This window comes from Camelus dromedarius, chromosome 14 (assembly GCF_036321535.1).
Source record: "Camelus dromedarius isolate mCamDro1 chromosome 14, mCamDro1.pat, whole genome shotgun sequence".
NCBI lineage: Eukaryota > Metazoa > Chordata > Mammalia > Artiodactyla > Camelidae > Camelus > Camelus dromedarius.
Window position 1 is genome coordinate 48,615,351 of NC_087449.1, and position 11,800 is coordinate 48,627,150.

An 11,800-nucleotide genomic window follows, 5' to 3' on the forward strand; every position below is an offset into this window, starting at 1 on the left:
GATCCTATACATCTCCAATCTAGGCCCTCCTCCCCCTGAGGGTGGCACTCGGAGGTGAAGGGAGGGTATTTGATGGAACCTTCCTCCTGCTCTCCAGGGTGCACCTGGACAAGAAATTCAAGGGGCAGCCTTTAAACTCCAATGAACAGGAGACAGACAAGCACTCAGCTTTCTGTGAAAGGCAAGTAGCACCACCACCATAGTCACAGTCTGAGAGATGAGTGACCCTTTCATTACAGTCGGAGGGCAGAAGTAACATCACCACAGAGTCAGAGGAGAGGACAACATCCCTGTGAAATTGTTGGAGAGCAGACACCGTGTTACAGTCAGACAGATACCAGGCTACCAATGTTGCCAGTCTCGGCAGCCGAACACCAGCCAAGTCATCTCAGGACACAGGATAATAGTTTTATTACGTGCAGAGGGTAGGCTAACATCCCTTTCACAGACAGAACACCTTTTACAGTCAGAAAGCCCGATGACAGGCTGTTTGAGGGAGCGGGCAGGACAACCCTGTGTCTTTAAGAGGGCAGAGTAAGAGCCTCTGATGTAGGCAGTGAGCAGGACAGCACCAACTAATTATGGTTGGAGAGAAGGGCAATCCTTCTAACCCAGGTAGAGGCCAGGCCACAGCCCTGTCAGAGGAACAGGGTCTGGCACCACCTCCTGCAACAGATGGAAGACAGAACAAACACTCCCGTCCAGGCACCCAGGTGCAGGCGGCAGACTGGCAGCACTTTCTGTTATGGGCAGGAGGCAGGAACCTTGACACAAGCAGCAAGTAGGCCAACAATCTCCCTTTCCCCTGGGACCCTGCTGAGGGTAGCACCCATCGTAGGCTGAGGGACAGGTCACCACTGTTATGAGGAACTCTAGGTGGCCTCTATTAGGCACAAGAACTGGGCCTTGACCCCACCCAGAGGAAAACATACATGTGTTTCCACCCCTTGAGCCTGCACTAAGTTAGCAGGTTGGGGGAAGGGAGCCCACAGAGCATTGTTGGGGTTTGTGAGGTGGAAGCCTATGCTGTGTTCACCTCAGCTGCAGAGAGAAGGGGGAGACAGGAAATGGGTGGGGGAAGAGGAAGCCTGAGTTGGAAAGTCAGACAAAGAGGGTAACACAGAAACAAAAGCTGAGAAATACAAAGTTTGAAAAAAAACTACAGAATGACACAGAGCTCAGAGTCCCAGCTGCGGGCCCCAGCTCCCCTTGCTCTGAACCTGAGCACCTCCCAGCCCATCTCTGGGCCTCAGCACCACAGCAACAATACCACTGGGGACAGTAATCATACTCAATAGAAAGTTCACATTTATTGAGGGCTTACTGTGCATTATCTCACTTAAGATATATCAAACTACTGGGGAGTGAGAATTAGCATTTTCATTTTAGAGGTAAAGAAACAGATGCAGGGGTTAAGGGAGCCCCTCAAGATCCAATAGAAACAAATGGTGATGTCGGCATTGAACCCAGGTCTATCAGATCCTGCATTCTTCAGCTGCCCATTTAGCCAAGTCTCCTTCCATAGGGGTGATTTAGATTTTAAGTTCTTTTTCAGTTCTGATCTTGGTAAGGTGAAGAGAGAGAGATGGCGCTGTGGGAGAGTTGGGGATCCATTAGTCTATCTCCCTCCCCAAGGCCAGCATTCTCTCCTCCAGTGGAATCCTTGGTCCCTTCAACATGCAACATACAGCGACCTTTGGACTGAATAAATGACTGCAGAGTCCTTGATGGGAAGCAGGGCGTTTATTGGGGGAGCCTGGGAGTCTGTGAGCTCCTCCCCTTCCTCCTAGCCGCATTATCCTCCATCTAGGGCAGCAAGGGCAACAGGATGCTGGGGCTTTATGCTCCCAGAGAGCTGCGTGTGCCCCCACCCCTCCCCCACCCCTCACCAGGTGCTGGCTCCTCTGGGCACCCCTCCCTTCCTCCTTCCCAGGTGGGCTTCTTCCCAGGTGGGCTGGGGTAGCGGGTGCCCCTCAGCAGAGGGTGAAGCGCCGGGAGCTGATGTTCATGCGCGTGAGGCCCAGGTGCCGCAGCGGCGGGGCGAGGGCCATGCCGGCCCCGGGTTCCAGCTCCAGCTCCAGCTCGGCCTCGTTCAGCAGCTCTTGGTGCAGGTGACAGGCTTGGTCCACCTTCAGCCGGTGCAGCTGGGCCCGCAGCCGTAGCAGCTGCCCTGCCAGCTGTCGGTCCTGTGCCTGCATCTCCCGCTGCGGCCGAAAGGGGGCGTGATCCCGCTGAACCTCCATTCTTCCCTTCCGCTCTACACCCTGGGTCTCTGCTCTGGCTGTGTCCTCCCCACCCCCTCATTCCTCTGCTATCTCTCAAATCTTGCTCTAAACCCTAGCTAAGGAACCATTTTTGCACAAATACAGGTGCCTGTAGCCCAATCCTAGATCAACTAAGTGGAATCTCCAGTTTGGAGAATGGATATCTTTACATTTGCACATACTGGGTTAAGAGCCATCTGTTCAACACTTGCCTCTGTCTACAGCTGGTCAGTGACTCCTTTGTATCTTTGAGGTATAACAATTCCCAGAGTATGGGAAGCCATGCCTTCCCCACCTGTAACTGGTGGCCCCCCAAGGGCAGGGCTCTGTCCCCTGAGTCACAGAAGCACAAGGTCAGTAGATTGAGTGGACTCCTTCTAGCAAGGCTCCCTGAATAAAACACTTGGCAAGTCCATTCCTGGTTCTTCAGCCCTGGGACAAAGCCAAAGGGGTGGGGGGCAGTTGCTGGAGGTGGCATCCCCTCCCACACCCGGGGTCTTGGGCCCTAAGGAGGACTGGCCCTCAGGCCCTCTGCCAGGCCACCCACCCCACCAGACTCACCAGCTCCCGACGGAGCCACTCAAGGGCAGAATCGATTGAGTCGAAACCGCAGATGGCCCCGGGTCCCCCCGGCCCAGGTCTGGCTTGGGACCTGTGCCAGGCCTGGCTCTGGACTCGGGCTGTCCACTCCAGGTATGAAGGCCGCCGTGTCTGCAGCTGCAGCTTGGCAGTCAGTGCCTTTACAGAGTCCAGGCTCTCTTGTTCCTCATCCTCCTCTTCTTCGCCTACTGCCTGGAATTTCAGTGGCCCCAGGGCCATGGTTTGGGGTGAATGATAGGGCAAGGCTGGCAATATTGCCCAGGAAGAGGTGGCAGAAACTGAGAGTGGAAGAAATGTGCCAGGGAGTGTGCAATGGTGAGTGCTCAAGGTGGGTCAGGGAGGTTTGAGTGTGTCAGAGTGGGTAAGTAGATGGGTATGGGAGGCTAAGCATGCAAGGGCTGGGATTTTCCTGGACTGCTGACCCAGGGGCCACGTGATGCCCATCCGGGTTGGGGGCAGGAGGAGCTCTGCTCCTCTGGCCCCTTGGATGAATTTTATTGTCTTTGACCAGAAGGAGACACCCAGTTCCCAGAAAGGAAGTTGCTCCAGGATAAGAAAAGCATCATTCACACCAGAGTGTTGGCCCTCTTCCCAAGACGCAAGTTAAGGGAGCTGGGAGAGGATAGAGCTGCCCCCTGTCCTCACTTATGACCCTAGCTCTTGCTCTTCAGCAAAGAGTGTCCAGATCCCTGGCACAGGAGTCAGGAGACTGGGTTCTGGCACTGGCTCTGTGGGACCTTGGACAAGTCACTGGCTCTCTGTTAGGACAGATCAATGATTTCAAGCTACACAGCTAAAGAACTTTAGGTTTCCCTGGGAATCCTTCAAGGACTGTGTGCAAGGTAAGAGCAAAGCTGTGGATAGGCTCCTAGACCTCTCTCCCCCTTCCCCATCTCAGAGCTTCAACCAGAGCAGTTCCCTTTTTCAAACCTTGTATTGAAATAGAACACACCCACAGAAAAATTCACGTATCATAAATACATGGCTTGATGAATTCTCCTATGTAAGCAGCACCCAGATCAAGCAACTGAGTATTACCAGCATCCAGGAAGTCTCCTTTTGTGCTTCTGGCCTATCACAACTCTCCTAATGTAATGTAACCACACAAAGGGCTCACTCCTGTGCCTGTAGTCCAAAAAGCCAAGCTTTGACAGGGTGTTTGCAGTAAAGTAAGGGTTTATTGCAGGGGGCCAAGCGTGGGAGTGGGAGACAAGCCTCAGATCCAGTCCAACTGTTTTTTGTTTGTTTGTTTCTTTTTTAAAGACGAAGAACAAAGAGGCTGGGATTACTCACCATCTTGTGACGTTTCTGTGACATTTCTTAATCGTTTTTGTGACATTTCTTAATCGTAGTTTCAGGAGTCAGGATGTCTCTGGTTTATGATTATCTGGCCAGGTGGTCCATGGCTGGGGGCTGATGAGCTGTTAGCTCATCTTGCCCTGGAGAAACAACTTGAGTTTGTATGTTAATGATGATATCTAGAATAGCAGTTTTAGTATGTTAATGATGTTATTGACAACAACAATTTTAGTCATCCTGACTCTGGTTGTTGAGGGTTCAATTAGTACAGGATTGAGGTCAGAGGGGACAAAAAAGGGAATAAAGTTTTGGTTAGAGAGATTAACCATAAACCTAGTAAGGGAACTAGGTTTTAGGGGGACCTGGTTTCAGTAATACTACCCTACTTTCTGACAGCATAGATTAGTTTTGCCTTTTTGTATATTTTCCAGTGATTCTCAAACTTTAGCCTAGGTCAGAATCACCTAGAAAGCTTGTTAAAATGGATTACTGGGGTAGCTCACAGCGAAAAAAAATGTGACAATGAATATACGTATGTTCATGTATAACTGAAAAATTGTGCTTTACACTGGGTTTTGACACAATATTGTAAAATGACTGTAACTCAATAAAAAAAGTTAAAAAAAAAAAAAAACCCAAAAACCAAAATGGACTACTGGGCTCCATTCCTAGAGCTTTGGATTCAGTATGTATGGGACAGGCCTATAATTTGCATTTCTAACAAATTCCCATCCCAGCTGATGCTGCAGGTCTGGAATTTTACAATTTGAACTCTTTTATGTCTGGTTCCTTTCACAGAGCAGTTCCAATTTTATGTTTATATTATGGGGGTACTTTTGATTTCAATATTTGAAAGAAGCGTTGTGCACGCACACACACACAAAAGCCTGGAATCTAGTAGACCAGAAGGCTCTTTGAAGGCAGGAGTATATTTCTTCTTAGTAATCAGTGTAGGCATTGATGTTTAAGAAATAAAAGACTACTTGGATGGATGGGTCTTCTAGTAAATAGATTTAAACTCTTATAATTTACCAGCTTAAGTATGTCTCTGGCCAGACTGAAAATTGAACAGAAACTTCCTCAGCCATCCTTGGGTTCCAACACCCAATGCAGGGCCCAGCTCAGTGTAAAGTAATTCATACTGGGTCAGAGGATGGAGTGATGAAGGAAGAGGCTCTGGAGGGCAACTATACCAGAAGTGGCCCCCATAGAGGGCGCCCTCAGGCAGGGACTTCCAGCTGTGGTGGGGGAGGGGCACCAGCGACACAGCTGCTTGCACTTAAGGTGGACCAAGGGATTTCCCCCACCCAACCTCAGATGTGTGGGAGGACGCAGATAGTTCCCAGTTTCACACCCACTCTTTCCACCCCTTCTACCCGGGTACAGGAGAAAAGATAGTGTTTTTCTTTATTTTTTTAAAGCAGTAAGAGTGCCAGCACCCCAGGGTTAAACAAAATAAAAATATGAGTGCTTCCTGTGACCAGGCACCAGGGAAAGGGCTTTAACAAGATAATTCTCCCCATTTCACAGATGATTAAATTGAGGATTTCTTAACAGGTTCTAGCCCCGGGGTCCTAATTAAGAAGTGCTGGCAATAGGAGGGGGAAAATTCCTGTGAAACTGCGGTCCCTTCCTCCAAGGGGCCTCCTTAACAGCTGTCCTGCCGGCGTCGCTAGCTGCCCAGCCAGTTCCTGTCCCTGTCGGAGCCCGCTCTCACCCCGCCTGACGCTCCTGGAGTCTGTCCTGCTGGGCCCCAGGCCCACCACTAGCAGAATGGAGTTCTCGGAGCTGATCCGTACGGGTCAGGCTCAAGCCGAGCTCCTGCGGGGCCCGGAGGCACCCCCGCTGCGCGGCACGCTGTGTGTCACCGGCCACCACCTGCTGCTGTCCCCAGGGCCCCAGGCGACTCCGGACCTGTGGCTGCTGCTGTTGCGTAGTGTAGATTCCATCGAGAAGCGGTGAGACGTGGCGGGGAATCCCCATGGTGGGGAGCGCGCGGCTCGGCCGGCAGAGGGGGAAGGGCAAGTACAGTTGGATCTGGTGTCCCCCTGCATAACATACAATCCTAAGAAACTCGCTTCTCCTCCCCTGGTAGAGGGCAGGGGACACTAAGCCTAAGCCCGTCCATCCCCAGGGTAGCGGGTGACTGTGGCACCATCACTCTGCGCTGTAAGGACCTGCGAGTCCTGCAGCTGGACATAGAGGGCGTGGAAGCGACGCTGAACATTGCCCGCTCCATTGAGGTACCGCATCACTTAAGCTACCCTATCCCGTAACGAGGGAAGTAAACTGGGGTTACTACTCAAGGGGACTCAGCACCCAGTGCTATCTCTGAGCATAGCTAATGGCAAGGGGATGGATGCAGGGTGGTCTGGAGTACGTGGAGAGACGGGAGCTGCGGAACCAAGGGTTGGATTCCGATCTTTCCTAGACCCCTTGACTTCCTTCCCCAGGCGCTGTCCTCCCTGGAATCGGTTATCACCTCCTTTCCGTTCTTCTACCGTCCCAAGGGCTTGAGATTGGGCGACGCCTGGCACTTCCATCCGCCCGAACGCTACTACAAGCGAGTAGCTCGTGAGGTGGGCGCGGTCGTGAGGGCCTGGGAATTTGGGAGCGCCTAGCCGGAAAGGGATGCGGGGACGGCGCACTCAGTGGGTGCCCTAGACCTGGCCCCTTCCTACGCCGCAGACCAACGCGTGGCGGCTGAGCGAGGCGAACGAGGACTTCAGCTTGTGCCCCAGTTACCCCCGCGCTGTGATCGTGCCTCGCGCTGTTAATGACGATGCCCTGGCTCTCACCGCCCGCTTCCGCCAGGGAGGCCGCTTCCCAGTGCTCAGCTACCACCATGCTCCCAGCCGAACCGTGAGCCCCGCCCTCCCCAATCCCGCCGCTAGAACCAACTGCGTTCCTACTTGGCTCTTCTATACTGGCGGGGCCAATTCTCTGCCCTGCAGCGGCCGGGGCTCCTGCCCTATTCTGTCCCCTCCCGCCCCCCCCCACCCCCGCTCAATCCAGCCTTTACCACGCTGACCCCGCCCCTCTTGCGGGTTTCCGAATCTCGCCTATCTCTGGCCCCGCCTCCGGCTGGTCTGAGCCCACGAAGCCTCGTCCCTCCTTTTGTCAACCCATAAGCCTCCCACTGCCTACCCTTCGGGTCTCTCCCCACTCCGGCCACAACCCGCCCAGACCCAGGTCCGACACTCGTAGGGCTCCTGCGCCCCTGCTCCAGTCTGCAGCCCCTGCTTAGAGACCCTCTGAGTGAAGTCCCTGAACCAGGGCTGGGTGGGTACGGCTTCCGGAGTTGAGTCCCTGTCCGCAGGTGCTGCTACGTTCCAGCCAGCCCTTGATCGGGCCCCAGAAGCGGCGTTGCGCTGAAGACGAGGCCCTGCTGCGAGCTGTGCTGGCAGGGTCTCGCCCTGGGGCCCGGGGCTTCATTGTGGATACGCGCTCGGCCCAGACCGCCAAACAGGCCCGCATGACTGGCGGCGGCACAGAGGCTAAGGCCGCCTACCCGGGCTGGAAAAGGCTGCACCGGCCCCTGGAGAGGTAAGGGACCTTCCCATCTTCTCCTAGGTTCTTTCCTGCCATGGGGGCGGGGAAGGGGTGTCTTGCAGGAATCTTGAGGACTGTTAGGTCTTTCCTGGTAGCCATGTCGCCAGGTGGGCATCCCCACTTGCACACTCCTAGTGACAGAGCTCATTCCTCTCTAGACATCCCAACTCTGCCTGGAAAGAAAAAGCACCTCTTTACATTAACAATGAAACTGAAGTTTGTCTTCCAGGAACAACCTCACCACACATACACCTTGCCTTGTTTCCAGCCCTGCCCTGAGAAGTTTGCGGGCACAGTTGTTATGTATTCCCTCTGTGTTCAGGTGATGGCAGTACCAAGAGGAAGTCCTGAGAGAGTTATCCTGCTTTGAGGAGAGTGAAATACTCTCCTATCCAGATTACAAAACTCCACTTATTTATTTATTAAACATTGACTGAGCACTGAGATGGTGGCCAGCCCAGACATGGCTGGAAGATCAGCAGTAAATGAGCGATTAGAATTTATGTGCTCAGTAGCAGCATAGAGGAGGCACCGCTCTCTTAGACTAGGTCATCAAAAGAAAGTTTCCCTGAAAATAGGATGTTTTAGCTGAGACCTGAAAGAGAGAAAGGGTAAGCCAGAGGGTGGCAGGACATTCCAGGTGGAAGGCACTGAGGTGTATAGAACCAGGGAGCCTAGTCATTTGTCCTTTTTGTGGAACTGCAAGTCCTTCAGTATGGTGGAGTGTCGAGTGTGAGGTGGAGGGTGAGAGATGGATGGAGGTAGAGAGGCTAAAGCGGTGACGGGGGCCTGAGCAAAGGTCTTGAATGCTGTGATTCTGAACTTAGATTTTACCCTAAAGGCAGTGGGGAGCCACTGAAGGCTTTTTTAAAAAATTGAGGTACCAGGGATTGAACCCAGGACCTCATGAATGCTAAGCATGTGCTCTACCACTGAGGTATACCCAACCCTCAGAAGACTTTTAAATAAGGCTGAAAAAGTCTCAATTAGATTTTCTGGCAGATTACTGGTGTTCTAAAGCAGAACAGTTTCTGGAAAGTAGGAGCATATATCAGACCCCCAAGAGTATTATTTCTCTTGTCAGACTGGGGCTCCCCTGGGGATACTGTGTTTCTCCCATCAGATCAGGGTACTTCAAGGGTACTATGACACTTTCATCAAATTGGGTGTTTCCCGGGGCATTCTGTGTTTCCCCAGAGGGCTGTGTGACCCCTCTCCAGGTATGGCTAGGCCTCCCCAACAGACTAGGTCTCCCCAAAGGGTCTTGAGTCTCCTCCACCAGATTGAGGAATCCTCAAGATTGAAGAATCCTCTCCATTAGATTAGCTGGGCTCCCCAAAGGGCTCTGAGTCCCGCTTGTCAGCTGGGCTCCTTGGAGAGTTTTATGTCTCCCTCAGCGGTCTGGAGCAGTTGTTCTCAGGCTGTGCTCACCAGAGTCCCACTTGTACAGGGGGCGGCCCCTACAGGAGAGCTTCGTGCACCTGGTGGAGGCCTGTGGGGACCTGGAGCAGAGCATGGACCACTGGCTTAGTCGACTAGCGGGCTGCCGCTGGCTGGCACATGTGAAGGAGGCACTGAGCACCGCCTGCCTAGCAGCCCAGGGCATGGAGCGGTAAGCACCTCCCCCAATCCATGAGACAGAACAGGGCAGGGTGGGCGGGGCTCTCAACACCAGGCCACAAAACCTTGTCTCAGTAAGCAAACAGCCTTGAAATGGGCCCACAGTATTCCTAGCCTGGCCACCTCAGGCAGGGAAGGACTGGCCACTGTTGATAAGCCCTGGTCGACAGGGAAGGGGCCTGCATCTTGGTACATGGGGCTGAAGGCACAGACAGCACCCTGGTCGTGACTTCACTGGCCCAGCTCATCCTGGACCCCTCAAGCCGGACCATGGCTGGATTCCAGGAACTGGTAGAGCGAGAGTGGATTCAGGTAAGTGGCCGCCCAGCCCTACCTCTCCACCCAGAAACCCCACTTCCTTGTGCCCATCGCTCTGCCCCCTCCCCAGGCCGGCCACCCCTTCCAGCTGCGCTGTGCCCACTCGGCCTTCTCCCACGCCCGCCCCAAGCACGAGGCACCCACTTTTCTCCTCTTCCTGGACTGTGTGTGGCAGCTGGGCCGCCAGTTCCCGCTGTCGCTGGAGTTTGGGGAGGGGATGCTGTTGGCGCTGTTTGATCACGCCTATGCCTCCCCTTTCGGCACCTTCCTCTGCAACAGCGAACAGGAGAGGTGAGCTGGCGGGTGTCAAGGTGGGTCAGAGGGCAGGCACAGGACCGGGGCGGGTCCTTGCTACATCAGCACCCTACTTCCCTAGAAGACACCTTTCCCTTTCAAATGAGTTTCTCTTTTAGAAAATCTCTTGGTGTCCTGTCCTTCCCTACCTCTGCACTCACACTTCCCTGTAAATTCTGCAAACCCATAAATAGATGGCCAGTCCCTCAGACCTACTCAAGAACAACTGCATCCCAGCTTAAAAACAAAGACTGAAGGGGAAAGGTGCAGCCAGTTATTTCTGGGGCTCCCTACCACTTTGCAGGGTTGATTCTAGTGAAGCAATAGATTAGAGGTTGAAAGCTGAGTCAGATTGTTTGGGCTCAAGTTCCCGTCCCACCAGTCACCTGCTGGGTGTTCAAAAACAAACCCAAGTCTCTGTTTCATCAGTAGCAAGGAGAGGATTGTAATAGTTGCCAAAATCTAGGGGTGAGGTGGGAGTGTGTGAGAATTAGCTGAGTTAAAGGCACAGTGCCTGGCACACATGTGCTGGTTATTATTATTTGGTTGGCTTGTTGCATATGCTTGTGATCAGATTTCACTAGCTGTCCTTCTCTCATCAGGCTGAGATAAGGGGAGGGAGGGGCCCCTCCTCCCTAAGAAGGTGGGGATCATAGTTATCTTCTGTTGCCCAGCTGCCTCCTCCACTTATGTTGTTTTCACTAACTACACTTATGGGTCCCCCAGGTTAGAAACTGTTCTCTTTAGCTCCCTCTCCCCCATCCTTCTTATTTAGCTTTTCTTTTAAGAATTTCTCAGCTTAGTCCTTTCCTGTCAAAGGCCCCTCCTACTACCCTAATCCAGACCCTTTCCTTTCCATGTGGGCCATCGGAACAGCTTCCTCAGTGCTCTCATGATCTCCACTTTTTTTTTTTTAAACTCATCAGTCCAGACCTATCAATATTCACATTGGTCCCTTTCCCAATTTCTTGCTTTTGCTCCTGCAGTTCCCACTTCTAAGTATTTACATGTTTTTGCACCCTTGAACTTCTGCTGCAGAGCCAGCTCCAATGGCCCATTTTTAATTAGCCTTCCCTGATCATCTCAGGCAAAGCTAAGCAGAACTCCTTTAAGAACTAGGACTTCATTCCTTTATCGTAATGTCCAATTCAGGATCTGATTGGCAGTAACATTTGCAGGAGAGGTTATCACTGTCCCGGAAGAGCTGTCACCCTACTTGCCAGGGCCTCCCACCCAGAATCCCAAAGGGCATAGCTGAGTCTGAAAGCTCACTCCCTCATTCCCTCCAGATGCCTGTGTGAAGTGAGAACTCGAACCCACTCCTTGTGGTCTGGGCTCAATCAGCTAAAGGAGCAACGCAAACTCCGGAACCCACTCTACGTTCCCAATCCCTTGGCCCTCTGGCCCTCTGTGGAGCCCCAGAGCCTGCGACTGTGGCAAGGTGACCCCCTACCCACCTTCTCCCCTTGGGAGTTCTCTGCTCAGCTTCCTTACCTGTCCTTCCTCCTCCTCAGGCCTGTTTCTGCGCTGGACCCGTCCACCTGAGCCTTCAGAGGCAGCATGGGAGAAGGTGTGGCAAATAGTGACAGATCAGGAGAAGACAGAAGGCTCTCAGCCAACAGTTTCAGCCTCTGAGCTCCAACTCTAAGTGTTGGTTCCTTGGATAGTGGTTGAGATGTTCCTGAACCCTCTCCCGGCCCCTCAGCACCTTTGGACCTTGGATGAGGGTGCCTGCAACCCAGCCTAGCCCATAATACTGAAGTTCCAGGTTTGAAGTGTCCAAAGTGTAGGGAGAAGTTCCAAATAATAAAGGTATCATCCATGATTGGTATCAGCTCGCTGGGGTATCACTG

At 52.9% G+C, this 11,800-nt stretch overlaps 2 protein-coding genes across 3 annotated transcripts; one reads left to right on the plus strand and one right to left on the minus strand.

Moving 5' to 3' along the window:
- Positions 1–1,285: 1,285 nt before the first annotated feature.
- Positions 1,286–3,319, minus strand: FAM167B (family with sequence similarity 167 member B). The gene is made up of 2 exons (XM_010976076.3): positions 2,826–3,319; positions 1,286–2,204 (listed from the first exon to the last, which is right to left on the minus strand). Exons 1-2 carry the CDS (start codon positions 3,081–3,083, stop codon positions 1,974–1,976), a joined length of 489 nt encoding a protein of 162 aa, XP_010974378.2. The 5' UTR covers positions 3,084–3,319; the 3' UTR covers positions 1,286–1,973.
- A 2,487-nt stretch (positions 3,320–5,806) lies between these two features.
- On the plus strand, positions 5,807–11,772 carry LOC105085795 (myotubularin-related protein 9-like). Of its 2 annotated transcripts, XM_064493818.1 has the most exons (10): positions 5,807–6,121; positions 6,298–6,406; positions 6,617–6,742; positions 6,852–7,025; positions 7,483–7,709; positions 9,166–9,327; positions 9,506–9,647; positions 9,724–9,944; positions 11,237–11,388; positions 11,462–11,772. In XM_064493818.1, the coding sequence occupies exons 1-10, from the start codon at positions 5,937–5,939 to the stop codon at positions 11,593–11,595; spliced, it is 1,632 nt and encodes a 543-aa protein (XP_064349888.1). In that variant the 5' UTR covers positions 5,807–5,936; the 3' UTR covers positions 11,596–11,772. The 2 variants fall into 2 exon arrangements, with proteins under 2 accessions (XP_064349888.1, XP_064349889.1); XM_064493819.1 differs by lacking the exons at positions 5,807–6,121; positions 6,298–6,406 and adding an exon at positions 6,504–6,572 and having other exon boundaries at positions 6,674–6,742.
- Positions 11,773–11,800: the final 28 nt, after the last annotated feature.